This window comes from Catharus ustulatus, chromosome 4, assembly GCF_009819885.2.
Source record: "Catharus ustulatus isolate bCatUst1 chromosome 4, bCatUst1.pri.v2, whole genome shotgun sequence".
Classification (NCBI taxonomy): Eukaryota; Metazoa; Chordata; class Aves; order Passeriformes; family Turdidae; genus Catharus; species Catharus ustulatus.
The window spans coordinates 55879916-55898592 of NC_046224.1; the positions used below are offsets into that span (position 1 = coordinate 55879916).

Genomic DNA, 18677 nt, shown 5'->3' on the forward strand with positions numbered 1-18677 from the left:
CATCAGTTTACATGTAAAATTCTGCTTGAAGGGGGAGTAAAACCAGGATACAGATGAACAAAATAAAAAGGTAAATAAATTGGCAAAGTCAGTCAACACTACCTGGTTTGATTGATTGACTACTTTCCAAAATGCCTCCTTACTGAATGACCATCTGTTGTCTTTTGCATTTCAAAATATGAGCTACTGGCTCCAGTGTATCATCTGGCTTGCACTGCTGAATGGCTTTTAAGGACCTGACAACTCTACTATACCTCTGTTACCACTTATAAGGACAGCTGGCAGTTGTCATGTAAATTTTTTTTTCATTTTAGCTGTTTGCTAGATGTAGTTTTGCTTTCTAAGACATGTGGCCCTTTTTGATTGGAAATAATAAAATGCATAAAAATTGTAAATCAAATATGAAAAAAAAAAACCAAAAGCAATGTTTTTTTGTCTGTGGTCTGAATATTTCCTAGGCTAATGCATTCATTTCAAGGATCTTAAAAAAAGTGAATAGGATAACATAGTACAAGTAGAATAAATTCACTGTGTGGAATCTGCACTGTTACTGTGAAATGGAAAAGGTAAAAAATACCTTCGATAACTACTTTCAGATTATTTGATACATTTAATCTTAAAAATTGAACTTTCAAGGCATATTGCGGTTACAGTTGCACGTGGTTACTGCTTGTATTTTTTTTTTCTATTAGAGATAAAAAAATATATTGTAGAAATTGAAAAACCCTGACCTGGGTACTGGGACTCAAGATACCCGATGCTGTAGCAAACAACAGCAGGACACAATAAGGACTTTTAAACTTAGGTATTATTATGTATAAATAAACAAGTAAAAACCAGCCATGGTTGCCTTATTTCTATGTTTTTTGTGTACAGTACAAATTTGCATAAATAAGTAAGTTTGCTTTGACTCTTTCCAAATTACTTTAAACACAAATCAAAGAATCACAGATTGGTTTGGGTTGGAAGGGACCTTAAAGGTCATCTAGTTCCAACCACCCTGCCATGGGCAGGGACACCTTTCACTAGACCAGCTTGCTCAAAGCCCCATCCAGCCCGGCCTTGAACACTTCTAGGGATGGGGCATCCACAGCTTCTCTGGGCAACTTGTTCTGGTATTCTACATCTTCATAGCAAGTTTTTTTTTTCTTGTATCTAACCTAAACCGAAACCTTCTTTCAGATTTAGGCCATTCCCCCTTGTTTTACCAATTACATGCCCTTGCAAGAAGTCCTTCTCCAGCTCTCTTGTTGGCCCCTTTATGTAACAGTCTCCCCAGAGACTGTCTGTGACAGTCTCTCCAGGTTGAACAAGCCCAGCTCTCCCTGAGCCTGTCTTCACAGGAGAGGCCCTCTGGTCATCTTCATGGCCCTCCTCTGGACTCTCTCAGCAGGTCCATGTCCTTCTTATGTTGGGGTTCCCAGAGCTGGATGCAGTACTAGAGGTGGGGTCTCATGAGAGTGGAGTAGAGGGGCAGAATCCCCTCCCTTGCCCTGCTGGCCACGTTGCTTTCATGCAGCTCAGGACATGTTTGGCTTTCTGGGCTACCAGCACACATTGCTGGGTCATGTTGAGCTTCTCATCAACCACTGGTTTAGAGACAAAGATATTGTGTAGGACAGTTTCAGATGTTTTGCACAAGTGCAGGTATATGACATCTCTGCACTTCCCTCATTTGTCAGCATTCAAAGCCCACTGCAGGAGGTCACCAAATTCATCAGGCACGATTTGCACTTAGTAAAGCCGTCTTGGCTGTCACCCATCTCCTCTTTATTATACCCTTGCCAGGTCCAGTCTTTGGAAAATTTTAGATGATGCATAGAAACAAATGCCCAACATTGAGAATCCCTTCTGGACTGATGTGTGGGAGCTCCAAATGTAGTAATCTTTACAGAAAAAAAAGCACTTGACACACAAATATTGAAAAAAAAGATAAAAAGAAAATTTTCTTTGTGCTCCTAGAAAGTATTCATTCTGCTTTTTTAATGTAGTCAACTACTAAATACTGTGCAAGTCTACATATATAGATGCATACTGATTTAGAGCATGAAATCTGAACTTTCTTAAGAGGGATGATAGAAGTATTTTGACTAATGTTAATAACTTAAAATTGTTCAGAGAGGAACTATTAAATAAATTTTGAAAAGTAATGTTGATGAAGAAATTTATTCAAATTAGAAGAAACTAGGAAATCTGCAAAGTATTACACCACTTCCTAAACAGTTTACAAGGCAGCTTACTTAATTTTGTGCACTATTGTCCTAAATATTCTTCCTGTTTCTGTTGTCCTTGGGTGTTATTGTAATTATCAACAATAATTGCAAAATATTTTAAGCTCCTGCTTGAAGTAGGAGCTTAAACACACTACACTCCTGCTTAAACACACTACAATGCTAAACAATGAGGGCTAAATAGGAAAAGGATGGGGGAAGGTAATATTTTGGTTACCCATAAAAGTTGATTTTGAGAATTTTTGGGTTTATATGTTTGTTTTTATAGGAAATTTGAAGGGGTAGATGCAATAAGAGTGGAAGGCAGTTTTACCAGACTAAGTCTTTTTCTTAAATGGTAATAGGCAGGGAAAAAAGTGATATCTGGCAGCAAAAGCAAAGGGTCATTGCCCCAAGAAGTCTGATGATACCATATGTACAACACATGGCAGCAAAGCAGTGTCTTCCTTCTTACCCAACCCTGCAGTCTATCATAGCCAAGTGCTGACACTGCAGCTTGTATGAAAGGGCACGTGAACATCAAAGAAAGTGTCTTTGCATTGAAAAACCCTTACTGGTCTTCATAAATGGCAGTATTGACACAAATCTATCAGCACAAAATCTTATTGCTTTACCAACTTAATTAATGGTTTAATTTTGTGAAAGAACTAAACCGGGGGAATGACAGAAATGCATCTGAGTAGACTCCTTTTCTTTTTTTTCTTTTCTTTTCTTTTCTTTTCTTTTCTTTTCTTTTCTTTTCTTTTCTTTTCTTTTCTTTTCTTTTCTTTTCTTTTCTTTTCTTTTCTTTTCTCGATCTAATGAGTTGTTAGAATGTTGTTTTCCTTTTCTGGCTCACAGTGGCTACTCTTATGACCCTTATGAACACACTTGCAGAAGTATCAGATGCTGATTTTTTTTTCAAATTGTCTTATTTAACACCTGTAGTTTAGTAAGATAGCTTTTTTTCTGGGTTTGAGCTAGTTCTGGATGTAGTAAATAGAATTGTATACTAAAGATACAAAAGTTACCAGGGCTAAGTAGCTAAATTCTAGTCAAGAAAAGGATTTAAATATTTAAAATAATTGATACAAGGAGAGAATTTGTATCTGATTGTTACTCTTCATGTTTTTAGTTATTTAAAGACCTTGTAGCATAAAATGTTACATATTGTTCATAAACTATTAATGGTGAGTCATAAAGATACATTGTTATTAAAGAATTTAAAAACAGAATTGGGTTATTATATACCATCTGATAATTTTTTTTCTCAGTGATACAATTTAACTGTGGCATTTCAGTTACTTTTGTTTATCTCCCTTACTCACAAGGCCAAGTTCATAGTAAGAAGCATTTTATCTTTTATCAGACCAACTCATAGATTAAATGGACAGATTTTGCAGTGTGAAAAAAACCTTGTGTGTAAGTTCAGCCGTTTTTTTCTCCCCAATAGCAACAGAGAGCTTAACAACGACACTTTCTCTCTGACCTTGCCTTAGTTATATTTTTAGAGCACTGCAGATACATTCTCATTCATTAATTATTCACAGCACTGACTGAAGAGAAGCCCTTAAATTCATATTTGGGTAATGACATGGTTGATAATAATAAAAAAAAAATATATATTCCTATGTCACCTCTCTTTAGCACTCCTTTTTTATTGTTTTCTCTTCTAAGAATGTAATTTCTTCTTCTGAAGCATGAAACCTTTATTACTACCCATCTGCCACATTCATTCTTGGTGCCACTCTAACACTCTTCAGACCTCTTTCCCTAGCTGGAACACTCTTCCACCTAAAAGACAGGTGTCACACCTCAGCAGGGAATAAGTGGTCTCTGCTTTTAAGCTTGCTGTCAGTAACTACTCCACTGTATCTGTCTACGCTGACTCTCATGTCTCTGAGTTACTCATGCCCTGCCATATGGACTTGACAGCGTATGTGGGGTGCTGTGAAGTGGGAGAATGCAAGAATTCATGACACAGGTCGATAGGTAGATATGCAATGGGAGCAATGAACCTGATTTTGAGCACAAAGACAAAATCAGGGAAGCTGAATGGCAGGCTGTGGCAGAAAGCACTGAGGAACACAGAACAGAAGGGGCAGTTAGGACCTTGAGTGGTGCTTTCAGAGCTAGTTCTTCCTGCAGTGCAAGCCAGTAATCACTTTCCAGAGTTCTCTTTACATATCCTTTGCCATTTCATCTATGACTATCCCATCACCATCTTGCCATCTTTGGCCCTGATTTCTCTTCATCCTCCCTAGTTCTTTACTTCTCTTGATTCTACATTCTGTTTTTTTTCTCAGCCTCGATTTCCCTGTTTGTATCTCCTAATAATAATCCCAGTATCTCCACTGCAAATAGAGTTGAGCATCCCATATTTTCTGAGGGCCACCTTTTCCCCTAATTTCTTTTTTTTTTTTTATTTTGAGGAGGAGGTTATGAACAATTTTGGCAATAGTTCTCTTCCAGCTACCACTGTCGCCAGCTGGCATCCTGCTTTCCCCTTCTTTCAAGCACAGCCAAGAACAGCAGTAGGCTATGGCTCAGGTTTTATGGACATTCACATGTAACATACATCCTTAGACCACAAAAAGTATAGCAGAACTATATTTTATGGTTTATTGGAAATCATGTTGGCATTTTTCTTAAAATGCAGGGTCCTGAATGGAGATATTATCACTTATTTTTAAAAAAGGATGTTTCTAGTCCATAGAAAAAAAGTGAGACAAATGCGCTGTAAGGACAAAAAAGTATGCAGAATTATTCCAAACTTATATATATTTTTTAAACCAGTGTCAGAAGATGAGGGAGCAGCCCTGATTGATGACTTTAAAATACTTACCTTGGCAATAGTATAGGTTAGTTTAGCTGTTAGGTTTTTGCTCAATGGTCTGGGCTAGAGAGAGAGGATGTACTACTGTGTTGGAATCAGCTGAAACCTAACCAATATTCCCCCTATTTAGCAGAATGCATAGCTGTTATTTCCTCTGCCGCTTCCCAGCCCTACCTTTTGTTGTCCAGAAGCATGACTTGGTGAGTCACTTTGCTAGTGACTGCTAACAAATCCTTCGGGCTCAGTTCTCCAAGCTTCTCTGGTCCAGCATCTCCCTGTCCCAGGAGCACCCACCTGCTCCTGTGTGCCACACAGTCACCTGTGTGCCAGGGCCAGAGGTGGGAAGAGGGCTGGAGGCCAAAGTAATTTACATGCTCTGACTGTGTCTATACAAGGAGAAGGGACATCTGTGTAACTTCAGCTGCCTAAGGAATGAGTGGGAATATCACAAAATGGGTAAAGTTGAAAGTGAGCACAGTGGGTCATCTGGTGCAGCCTACTTGCTCAAGCAGGGTCTCCTCCTAGAATACATTGCACAGGACTGTGTCCATACGGTTCTGGAATATCCAGTGAGGGAGACTCGACAACCTCTCTGGACAATCTGTTCCAGTGCTCGGTCACCTGCACAGTAAAGTTCTTCCTCACATTCAGATGGAACTTCCTGAGTACCAGTTTCTCCTGCTGCCTCTTGTTCTATTGCTTGGCACCACCAAGAAGAGTTCGTCTCCATCCTCTTGGCACCTTCCCTTTAGATATTCATACGTATAGAATATCCTTGTGCAGAAGCAGCTGTGAAGCTTTCACACAGGGAAAGTTAGTGCAACAAAAACCTTGAGAGCGGGGGAATAGTGTCATTTTGAGGGAGCTTTAGCCCCACTTTTGCCCTTAATGAAGGTACACACCCTTTCACAGCTTTACACTCTTTTATTGAAGTTCTCAAAACTGTACACGGGATTCAAGGTGCGGAACAGACCGGGGCTGCCACTGTCTCTACTTTTGGCTATTTCGTGTCTCGACTTTTCCCAGGGAGCGATGTTCGGGAGGCCTGAACGGGCACGAGACCAGGGTGAGCACAGAGCTGCGGTGGAGGGAGGGATGCAGCGGGAAAACGGGGCGGTGGCTTTTTTCACTTTCCGAGGAAATAAACAGTGGGCGGCACTGCAGCCCCGCCCTGCGGCCCGCCCGGCCCGGGCCCCGGGCCCGCCCCTGCCCGCCCCTCGCACGCCGGGCCCGCGCTGGGATCGCGCCGCCGCCGCGCCCGTGGAGCTGCCGGAGCCGCCGGCCCGCCCGGCCGAGCCGCGCCGGGCGGGAGGATGCGGCGGTTCGCGCGGGTGGCGCTGCTGTGCCTGGGCTGCGCCGTCTGCTCGCTGCTCTACGGCCTCAGCCAGCTGGCCCTCTCCCTGGAGCAGCAGCCTGGCGGCCGCGACAGGCAGGCCCGAGAGCCCGCCACGCCCGGCGCCCGGCGGCAGGCGGGGAGCGCGGGCCGAGGCGAAGCGGGGAGCGGCAGGTACGCGGCGCGGGGCCGGGGATGGCGCGGGCGGCGGTTCCTGCCGCATTCCTGCGGGGAGGGCTGGGAGCGCGCCGGGCTCCGTCCCGGCCGCGGGCGGAGCGGGGCCTGGGAGGCGCTTTCGGGGCAGCGGGCGGTGGGGGCTCCGTGCGCTCCCTCCCGGCGTCCCGCGGGCCGGGGAAGCCTTAAAGCCTTGAACAAACAAAACTTTGAGTGGCCCCGTGCGCGGCCCCGCGGCGCTGAGCCCGTCCCTGGCCGCTGCCTGGGGGGACGGGGCGAGTGAAGCAACGAGGATTGCGTTTCCCTCTTCCAAAAGCAGAAAATTTCACGGTGCTCCTTCAGGTCTGAAACTTAGTAACTTTATGAGTTTCAACTGTAACTTCAGTGAAGCAGAGCTTTATTTTGGGGTACCTTAATACAATCAGTCTTCTCACAGAAACCAGTGAGTTCAGTTCTGTAATTACAGGGGTGCATATCCGAGCATCTCACACTCTGCATAGTTCTGTTCCCTCTGTCAGCAGAAATTTTAATGCGGCCAAGTGGTAAGTGAGGTTATGGAATGGAAATTACTAGTTTTCCTTTAGATTATAGTTTCATAATCCTGTTCAGCTGTGGCTACCGGAGTCCTAAAGCCAGGGAAAGAGGAGTGATAAGAAATCTGTTGCTGAAATGGAGGAAAAATTAGGACCAGACCATTCTGGGTCAGTTTAGCTCTACCTCTGCCCTGGTTTTACAGCAGTTTAAAGCAAAGTGAGTTTATTGGTTTGGCTTCCCAGTGCTGTACAAGCTCTGGCGCCCCCAGTCCATGTTTCCTTGTGCTCTGAGCGCACGAGTGAGTTCAGCTGGTGCGGTGACCTGCCTGAAAACTACCTGGATTTTGGCCAACTCAGCGCTCTGTATTGCCTCATCATGTAATTGTGAAAGTGTCGATGCAGTTGTAAAGGACTTACGGAGGACGCCAGGATGACAAGCTCTGACTTAACAATCTTAAAATACCGTGGAACAGCATTCTGAATTATTAGGGGTGGAGTCAGCTGAAATGTGAAACCCTGCTTTCAACTGGTGTAACTACTTAAAAGAATTTTTCCCCCGTGTTTTTCTTTAGTTCAAGTTAATACAGATTCTTCTAGCTCACGATTAAAAACTCCTTCTGACTGGTTGAAGTTTACTATTTCTAAATAAAAATACGATGAAAAAAGCCGTATGTATGATTTTTGCTTCACTAAAGAAAACATGCAGTTTAAATGAAGCAAACTTTTGTTGGGTAGAAGATGATAATGTTAATAAATGATTTGTACTATGAAACACTGAAAGGACATTAAGCAGCATCATACTGCTAGTAAGAAAAAGAAATTCCAAGTTTATTTTAAAAGCTATACTGTTTTAGTATTTGTTCTAAAAGTGTGGTTTTAAAATATGAGTGGGGAAGAACCTCAACAAGGTGCAAGAAGCTTCTTGCTGCAGTGATATCAGACGAGATATAAATCTGCCCTGTCTTGTCATATAGAAAAGTTTTACTAACTGAGAAAGTTCTTTTCTAAAGATCTCAAGTGTCACAAATAATTCCACTGCATACAGTTTTGTGGGGGCATATCTCCCTGTAAAATCGGTGTCCATTGTCACTTATGTGGGAATTCTTTGCCTATAAACTGCTGCCAAACTGAAGGCTCAGGGTAAGCATCCCCTGTTATAAGTTATTGAAACATGCTGTTTGTGCAAAAAGTGCATGTGCCAAACTTATTTGTGAGTCAGACTCTAAAAGGCTTTTGTTTAAGGAAGAACTCTCTCCGCTGGCTGTTAAGACTGAATGTTCCTTTAGATGCATTTGTAAATTATTCTCGAGTGTTAAACTGTATTACATTTGCTTTTGTAAGTGACACATGCATCTTGCTGAATGTGTTGGTGTTTTTCAGTTCTTAAACATCAGCTACTTCTTCACTATGTGCATTCACACAGTGCTATGGCCACCTGTCTGTTTTATGCCCACTTCTGTCTTGTGATCATATAATATCCTGAAGGGTGAATAACCTTACAGAGTAAATTGCATTTAGATCACTTTCTAATCCTTAAGTTTAACATTTTGTATGCATTAATAGTAACTTTCACAAATGGGTTGCTTCACCTGTGTTCACTGATAACTTTAAAATACAGTTCAGCAAAGCAAATCTAACTATCATCTTGAAGGCATTCATGCACTCAGCAGTGTTTTTCTGTTTTCTTTAGCCAAGAAGTGTTTTCTTTGCCTGAATAGTCTAGTTTGGTGTATGCCACAAGGGCAGGAAGAGCTTGATCATGCTCTGGGATGGGGGAGGGAGATGTTGGATTTTCTGGTAGTTTTTGGAAACATGTAAACATAAAAATTTCAAGCCTTGAATAATGTTTTGGAATATTACACCTGAAAGAATTTAACAGTGGTGATGGGATGTTTAAGAAGAAAATAATTTAAAAGGAAGTACCGCATTGAAACTAGAATTGCAGGCTGAGGCAGGATCCTTCAACAAACATCATATTCACAGGAATTTATTGGATAATCAGTTTGGTGAGGGGTTGTTTGTTTCAAATGCTACTCTGGACTAAAGGCTTGTATCTTGAGACTTGATATAAACAGCTGAAGAACGCTTTAATAATTTAGTAGCTAAACATCTTCATAAATGCCTTGGATGCAGGACTGGAAGGGATACTTAACAAGTTTGCAGATGAAACAAAACTGAGAGGAGCTGCTGACTCCCTCAAAGGCAATATTTTGTCAATATTGCTACTTCAGTTAGGCAGAAGATGTTTATCTTTCTATTCAGGTCCAAAAAATGCTATTCTAATACCAATTTTGAGATACACAGAAGGAATCAGTCTGTTGTCAGTTCTGTGAATTTAGTGAGGTCAGTGTTTCCCTTACACTGTAGTTCAGCATTTTTGTGCTGCCAGCCATACCTTTCTGCTATGTGCAGCACTGATGTTTGATTGTACTGGTCTCTTGCTCTCTAGCTGTTCTGGCAGAGGGAGAGTTAAGTGGATTATAGCACATGGGAAAGGGTACAAAAATATATCCACAAGCTTAGCAGAGGAGGGTCATTGTGACAGGTAGCTTGTTCTCTCCTTGGCCTGTACACAGCTGTTTTCATCAGTATCAGAGATTAACCAGCAGTTTCACCAGTTTGCTTCTCCTCTATTCTTATTTTAAGAAATTGGTCCAGAACCTGTCAAAGAACTTAAAAATATGAGGTAAACTTAACAGGGGGAAACGTTGAATGATTTGAAGTTGAAAATTAATTTGAAAACTGCTGCATTTGACAAACATTTGACCAGCAAATATTACATTTCATAGGAATGTTGTGAAGCAATGAAAAGTTAACAAGATTTTTCCAGTTAAAATGTTTAGGTATCAGACATCTAGCATTGCATTGACTATCTCCTGTCTAATAAAACCATTGCTTCTATGGCAAGATATGTCATAACAAATTCGTGGTATTGCTGCAAATGTTCAGAAAGAGCTATTGAGGAGAATTAGGAATTCTTAGTGCATTTGGGAGTTGAATTAAACATCTTATCATCCCAGTTTTTTACTTCTGTGTGATTATGGGCAAAAAGGAAATTCATCCTTCCTGTTTTGCTGCACTTCTGGACTATGCTGTAGGAGAGACATTAGTCTGTATTGGTTGGTTCATGCAGTTGATGAAACTTAGGTTGTTAATGAAAGGAATGGCAGGAACATAGTCATCAGGGCCACCCCCCTCACCATTTGGATATTCTACTAAGTTTGCTGTGGAGTTACAAAAGATGCCACATGGATAGAAATGTATTTCTGACATGGTCTCCATTAAAAAAGGAGGTTATCACTGATTGTTGAGGGATTTCTTATGGTTAAAACTTGACTTGCCTGAGCACAGGGCCTCAGTCTTCATGACTGCTACTTATGCAGTGCTGTGTATTTTACACACTAATTTGAAATTGTCTTTTCATTCTGAAAAGTTTTCAGAAATAGACCTTTTCTGTGTCTACAATACTAACATTTCTACTACCCCAGGATGTTGAAGCTAGAATGACTGATAAAGGTGTTAAGAAATGTCTGGTTGCTTAAGGGAGAGATTATTTGAATTAGCAAACAGATCACTGAGAATGCTTGTCTATAAACACCAGTGATTTTTTGAAACTTCACATTTCTTCTATTTTTTAATACTTTTGACAGTGGAAGGTTTAGGATATGTCCAGCCGAGTAGTGTGATGGAGGCAAGGCTGCTGCATTTCCGTGTTCCTGGGTCCAGGCAGTAGCAAAGCGCGGCATTTATTCCAGTGGGATCATAGGCTCTTAGTGCATACACACATGGGTGGCCACAGAGATCAGCACACATGAAACAGTGCTTGCACAACCACAAACAAGTGTCCTGATCCTGCTCCTTTCTCTGACTGATCAGGGTAAAAGGTTTTAATGAAAAATACATAAATGTATGTAAGGTGGATCCCTCCAGTAACTGGCCTTAGACACTTGGTCCATCCGTGAACAGGCTGCTGATCCTCTGGCCTCCACTGTTGCTGACCTGAGTGTGTGAATCCTTGAGGCTTGCAGCCCCAATTATTTTTCTGGTACTCACACCCTCTTGGATGTGCAGACACATGTTGTACAGATGAATGTGCTGGATCTTTCCAGTTACTGGCCTTAGCCTTGTGGCAACTGGCTGCAGGATTACTTCATGAAAGCGAGTCTTTTGGATAGCTGGTCCTTATCTATAGCCTTAAACGTTAACCACTCCTCAAACCCCAGGTGGCCAGCTCAGACTTTCTGGTGCTTCCAGTTGTCATCCCTCAGACCCTAATCTCTTGTGGCTAGGTAAGAGAAAGGTTTTTCAGTAGCTCTGACTCGCTGTTCTCTGCAGTCTGGGCCAGTCCTGTGGCCTGTCTGACTCCTGGCTCCTGAGCCTGTTGCTCTGCTTGCAGGCTGATCTGATTGCTGATGGTTCTGTGCACCAGCATGCACACACCCCACGCTGTGTGCACACACATCTCTCCAGTCCCTGGCACTGCAGGCTCGTGGGCCCCTAGGATCTGTGGCCATCTTCTCGTTTGCAGGCACTTTGTCCTCTGTATGTGCAGATGGAATAGAGCCACTCCTGTCATCCAGGAAAACAGAAGTCTTCACATGTGACTGGACCTTCTTGTCTTCTCTGTGTTTTTTGTCTCCTCCTTCCTCCTCTCCTTTGATCCCACAATGAGTCCTACACCCTTTCAGGCAGTAACCCCATTAGGCAGTTGGTAAACTGGCCTGGAGAGTCTCTCCTGTTATCTAGGCTGGTGGCTCATGGGCTCTCTGCCTCTGTGAATCAGAGCTGTGTAAGGTACTCTATGTGCATTGCTTAGTTTGTTTTACCTGACATTATTTTCCACTTTCTATTTGTGGAGACTGGCCTTTAATCACATAACAATAATAGATGTGAGCAAAATATCCCTCTGTAGTACTGAAGGTGACTTTCCTGTCTGACTAGTAACCTCTCTGAGGTCACAGTGATTGTACCTGTTTGTGAACAGGTACAGTGCATCTCTCTAGTTGTGTAAAGCAAGTGTTTGTAGTCCAAGCTTTCATCAAATTTTATTTCAAGTAAAAAAATGAGTGGCTTTTTATTGACCTTATTGTGAGTGATGAGAAGAAAATGTCCAATTATTCAAGTCTCTTAATTCTTCGTATAAAACAGCTTTGGAGAATATGGTAACATGTGGTCAATTGAGAGAAATTGCTGTTGACAGGAGAATGTCTTGAGCTAACATTAGGTAAATTGCATACCTATGTATCCTGTTTTAAACCTGCTGTTTATGAATCAAACTCAATGCTGATAGTCTTGTGCTATATGGAATGTTGGAAATGCCTAATGTGTCGGAGAAATTACTTAGCCATTATTTCAGATTTGCCTTGGTAGTTTGGGTAGGGTAATTCTCAAGAGAGCTAAGAAAACTCGTTGACAATTGGAAGAGGAATTCCCTGTAATAATAACATAATAGTCTTCCAAACCAGAAAACTCTTTTGGAGACATTGTCTATTAGTTTATCCTAAAAGTAATGAGAAGCAGTTACTTCGAAAAGCTAATAGTAGAGATCATGAAAATTGTTCTTCGTGTAAGTGCAAGACCTTATGTGCCTTGAAGTTTTTATAAAACATCAAAAGCCATGAAGAGTAATATAAGAAAGAATCTGGTAGAGAGAGCTCATGGTTTTTATACTTTGGTAAAGAGTAGTGCAGACATCCCTGAAATAGAGTTGCAGCCTATATTTTCATTTTTTGTACCTAGATATTTATTTGTGGAGAGCATTCTTAAGTCATGAAATAAAATTACTTGAAAATTCTTGCAAACACATTTATCTGCAGAATACAAGGATTTCCTGTCATCTACCAAAGAACTACACCATCCCCCACAGCACTTAAATGAGGCTTTGTGAAACACTGTGTTTATCAGGTAGTTTTTCTTAAGTGTTAGAAAAAGTAGAAATTACACAGCTTGACATTCTTTGATGCTATGTTAAGCTATTATTGTCTGGTGTTTGCCAAACATTGGCCTTTGCAGGTTTCAGATTACATTACCAGGATGATACTGATTAATTTCAAACTTGCAAAGCCAACTTTCAGTAGAGTTCTGAGCTATAGTCCTTAAATTCCTTTTCATCAGCAGCTTTTGGTCAGTTTTCTTCTTGCACATGTCTTTCATTCACAGATACTAACCTTCAAAGGAGAATAAACACTACTGGCTTTGTATCACCAGGGCAGGGAGCAGAGAAGGTCACTCAAGAGTATCTCTTGCTTTACAATATTGTGCTTACTCATTTCAGTTCATAATTCTTGATGTTGATTTTCTCACCAGAATCTTTGAAATATACACTTTTGTTTCTATTATAAAATATTTCCTATATTACTCTTGCATAAAATGTAATGGTGAAGTAGTAAACCTTGCTCTTTCTTTAGCTGTTAGTGTAGCACAAGTCAATAAATTATTAGTCTTGCTATTAGTATGAAGAAAGAAAACTTGTGAAGTGTTGTGATTATTTTTGTATTGCATTAACCATTTGTGATGAAACAATGGAATTCCTCGATGCTACTAAGTTCTGTTTTTTATTAAAAATCAGATTTGCACATTTGCACTGACTAGAGTAACAGATTAATAGGGATTTTGTTAAATGGGTAATGTAACCTCAAAAATGAAAAGTTACAGTTGCTCCTCTGCTTTGAGTAAACAAAGGTATTGAAAAGGTGACATTCTTTCTAGCAGTAAGTGTTGCCATGCACTCCTTAATTTAAGCCTAGAACATAGGAGGATCCTCAAAACTCTCAGCCCTTCTGTTTTTCTCATTCTGAAAACATATGAAGAGGAAAGGCTAAAGGATGGGACCATTTTACTTTTAAAAAATTCTGATTGACATCTAATACCTTCTCCTTTGTATTCAAGTTGCATTACATAACCAGTTTTCTGCCAAATAATTACCTGTTCAAGTTATGCTTGAGCTAGGAGACGTCATTTAACTTTACCATAAAATCAGTAACATTTATATAGGTTATTTTTGTCTTATTCTGTTAGGTGTAAGAATTTGTCTGTATCTTTCTGGAATTCCTATTGGATGCTGCCCTCTGATGTTTGTGGAATGAACTGCTTTTGGGAAGCTGCTTTTAGGTAGGATGTTGTTAAATAGTACTTTATTGTTTGATTGCAGACAGATCTAGCTGATGTTTTTTGGCTCTTTACCTGGGTGACAAAACAAAATATTTTGATCATTTCACCTGCTTATATTGTGATTGCCTTTAGTTGTTTTTTTTCTTGTAACATTATGTTCTGGAATTGTAGACTCAAGTGTTACTATCTAGAGTAGATTTTTCAATTATGTTGCTTCATTAAATAGAAACTTGCTAACATCTTTTAAAAGCCCCTCTTAATATCGTCTGAACAGTTAATGATAATTATTTTCCTAAAATAACATTTGCTGCACACTGATACCCATGATATAACTTGCAATAAAATGATATACTTAGTAATTGCATATTGATTTTTTAAAATTCAAGTTCTATGTTTCATCGAATTTAAGAATTTCCTTCATCCAAAAGCACTGAAGAGACCATTCTGAATGTTCTTTAACATTTCATATGTTAAAGATTAGACTGTCTCCTTAATGCTGCATCTTGAACAATAAGTTTAAATGTTTTGTCATGGTGGCTCAGATGCTTTAGGTTGTCACAGTACATAGATTGCAAAGAAGTAAGCTACTTATCAGGTTGTTCTCTGACCTGCATTGTTCTCTTCTGTATATAACTGAAGTTGTAAGTCTGTTTTTCTTACATTTGAAATTTTGCTGATCATCCTTTGATATGGTTATCTTTTCCTGTTAAAGGGAAAAATTCTTAGCTTCATACGACTTAGTATTTTTTTGAAAATTATAATTATGGGAAGGGTTTTAGATCCCTTATTCTTCTCTGTGTGTTGTCAGTGCTTTTTAAGCTCATCACTTGTCAAGAAATTCCTTAGAGAGGTTACTTAGATTGATTTTTATTCTGTTAGTGAACAATTTGGGGCTGCTGAGTTTTTCTCGTTACCGTTGGTAGCAATCCATACTGTGTCAATCCATAGGGATTCATCTGACTTTGTTAGGCAGATTTAGCTATTTGAATAGACATAAACAACTTTTTTTTCCTTCTAGGTTAGCTTTTGGGAGTTTTGCTTTATGAAGTTTAGTGCAGTGGGAGAAGCTGAATGTTGTTGATTGAGGGTGTAGGAGCTTAGCTTATGCTAGGTGGAGAGATAGAATGTGATTTTAAGCTTCATTTAGTCCTTGGACATCTGGGCCAGTCTAACACTTGTAGTGCTGAGAGAGGAGAGGGTCTTCATGTCTTCTGACCCCACTAAGCATGAAGAAGTCCATGAATACAAAGTAATGCACAAAAATAGCAGAAAAATTCCTTTCTGGATATTCTGTCAGGCTTGAGGCAAATGGATAAATCCCATGCAGTTTAGTTGCACATACCTTAAGCTGTAACCAGTATTAATTTATTAAGAATTCCATATGTGGCTGTGCAGACTATTCTGTTGGAGTATGCATTGATTATGGCTTTAGTGAATGAGTCCACTTTCATGATGAAATATGGTTCATAGTGAATGCCTAATGCTTGCAGAATTTCATGTTTATACATTTTGAAAGTGAAAAAAAAAAGATGCTTAAATGAGTAAAGGGTGTGTAGTGTTCAGATTAAACATTTCACATTAAGATGATTGTTTTATCAATGACCATTGATAATCCCCATGTGTTGTGCTGACTTCAGTGCTTGTTGAATTCCTCAGTGAGATACTGTAACGTAGAGTGGGCCACCACTTCTCTCAACCTTTACTTACTCTAATTCTGTTTAATAAGTTCAGTTAGAGTTGGAGAGGTGCAGTAAGTTTGTGTAAGAGAAGTGGGGAAGATGGCAGGGAGAAGGAGAAAGTGCTTTCTCTTTGGATAGCAACAGCAATTGCAGTGGCCCAACATTTGAACCTGTGTCCTAAGCCTCATTTCCCTGTATGGACTGGAGTAACAAAGAGAGAACTGCAGTTCGGTTTCAGCTTTGGCTATGAGTTATAATTGTGTTTAACTCTCAAACAAAGTGTGTCCATTGTACTGGGTGCACTGGGAAACAGAAGGCTGCTTCAAGTACAATACTTATTAGTTCTCAGGTTTGCAGTAGGATTTTTGAGGGAAGAACAATGAATTTAATTGCATGCATGTTTATTAACCACAGCAAGTGAAGTTTAGCATTCTTATTTTCTGGGATAGTATCTGAAGGGCCACTTCAAGATTCTTCAGGAAGATAGTATCTTGAAAGCTTTTTTCATAAAGAGACAACATTGTGATTCTAAATTTGGTATCTTCTGAAATGGGAAGGAACAACTGTTCTATTTAGGCCAAGTAATTTCATCCTGGATTGACTAAACCTTTGTGTTTGTCGTAGGTGTGATTGTTGCAGTGAGGTACAGAATGAAACTGAACTATGAAGAGACTAAGATAGGGAGAAGGATATAAGGAAAACCTTAGAGTTATGTATCTGATTGAAATCTGAGGATAGCTAACTCCACTGCTTATAAATGGGCCAACAAAATAGCAGGAAACCCAATTAATTTGCTTTTAATAGAGGTGGCAGAGTCTGGTTATTGAAATGCAGTAATAAAAATCTTGAATATATTTGGCCTGATTTAATCCGTGAAAACAGACGGCACTGTTTAATCAGCTTGTAAATGAGCTTGTGAATGGAAATTCTGATGTTCTATTCTTGCTGTTTCAATAAACTAAACAAATGTGTTTGTTTAGAAGAGCACATCATACAGCTGGAATATCTTTGCTAGTAGTGCAATCATAAAATTTATCTCAGAGTTAGAATGTCTCCATTTTCCACTGAAGTTTTTAAAACATTGTGGGCTTTGGGATTTTTAGAATTTTTTGCTGAAAAAAGTTATCTTTTTATCTCTTTGTTTCTAACTTGTAATTCCACTTAGCTTTTTTTCTCCTGGATATCAGAACCACGGGGATTTGTTTATCCCTGAGAGAACTTGACACAGATACTTTAGAAATGCAGCTTTCTACATTATTTCCTATAAGTAGCTCCAAGTGTATTAACTGAAAACTAATGTTGTATGGATTTTTAAGATTCGAGTATGTGTGATAGAAATGTTGGAGACATATAGAGGAATCTGGAAAATTTTTAAGAGAGAGATGTGTATATAAACTTCAGTATGAGTCATGCAGTAGTTGAAGATCATTTGAAATTGATGAACTCTGAACAGTCCTGGTTCTAATAATGAATAATAAGGATCTTCAAGTTGAGCAGTGTAAGATCAATTGCTTTTGCTGTATGTGGGAAGGACATTGTAGCACCCACATTTTTTCACCACCATTCTGATTATCAATTTTATTGAGAATGTCCTATGTTGTGCTTCTGGCACAGAGTATTTATTTGTTAGCTTTCACCTTGACAGAGGAAGCTTGAGATTGCTTTTACATACAGTGTATAGATTTTATCAAAACTTTAAAATGCTGATAAAGAAAACATGAGGCTCAGATTTTGCATGGTCTAGATGATGCTTTTCTGTTCTAGTACACCTTTCAAGGAACTCAGTACTGTCTAACTGGTATGGTTGCTTATTTCCTATTGGGACTGACTAAGAAGAAATTCTTAGGGGTCATTATTATGGCTATCTGACCAGGCTGATTTCAGTTGTTGGATGTTTCAGCTAAGTGGGTTTTAACTTGTATTGCCTGCTAAAGTAGAAAGTTTCACTAAGTTTTTGGGTATTTTGAGCTTCATGTGGTGTGGTTATATTGAGATGTATTCTGACAGTCCTTAAAAAAGGAATTTTTCTGAACTGTCTGGCTCATTGGAGAATGGGACTTCTATTTTTATAGTCAATTTAAAATTACTCATATTTTAACTTCAAACCTAATCTACTAATTGAGTTGGCATTGAGTAGATTACATTGGGACATCATATGCAGTGGTATCATTAGTGTACTTTTGCAAAATGAGCTCTTGATTGTGACATGTTTTTCATGCAGTGGTGCAGTAGAACATTAAGCTAAGTAAAAACTAGAATTTTCTTCACCTTCAAATCCAGATAATGTCTGTAGTTACCTTGATCCTACTTGTAATAAGTATGGGAGCTGCATTTTAATCAGTGTAGCTTTGCTGTCTTCTTCCTCTGCCTATATGCTTTGTTTTTGTCTGGTGACTAAAGGCTGCTGGTTAGGCTTCTTAGTGGTTGACTGATTTAGATCAAACAGGGTACTAAAAGCAAAAAGGATTGCGTATCTACCATTTGATTTTCTGAGGTATATTGTAGTACCAGCTTTGAAATAAAACAGTTTGATTATATGAATATACTTTCTCTGCATAGTTTAGTGAATGTAAGTAATATTTTCTATGCTAATGATGAAAACCACTTTTATTGCACCAAATTAGATGGAATTGCATACAGGATGTTCCTGAGGTTTTGGTACCCTCTCACCTGCTTTCCATGTGTTATATGAGAATAGAACTTTATACAAATAAAGGTGACCTCTACTGCAGTTCCTTCTGTCAAGTCTAAAGGACACAGCTAAGCTTTTTGTGGAGCTGATGGGTATTTTAGTGCCAATGA

At 39.6% G+C, this 18677-nt stretch overlaps 1 protein-coding gene across 1 annotated transcript in view; it reads left to right on the top strand.

Moving 5' to 3' along the window:
* Positions 1 to 6315: 6315 nt before the first annotated feature.
* Positions 6316 to 18677, top strand: part of GXYLT1 (glucoside xylosyltransferase 1) — a 30839-nt gene continuing 18477 nt past the window's right edge. The window contains exons 1-2 of the mRNA XM_033056985.1: positions 6316 to 6553; positions 14104 to 14196. Of these exons, the coding sequence (XP_032912876.1) occupies positions 6360 to 6553; positions 14104 to 14196 (287 nt within the window). The 5' untranslated portion in view covers positions 6316 to 6359. The remainder of the gene's footprint in view (positions 6554 to 14103; positions 14197 to 18677) is intronic.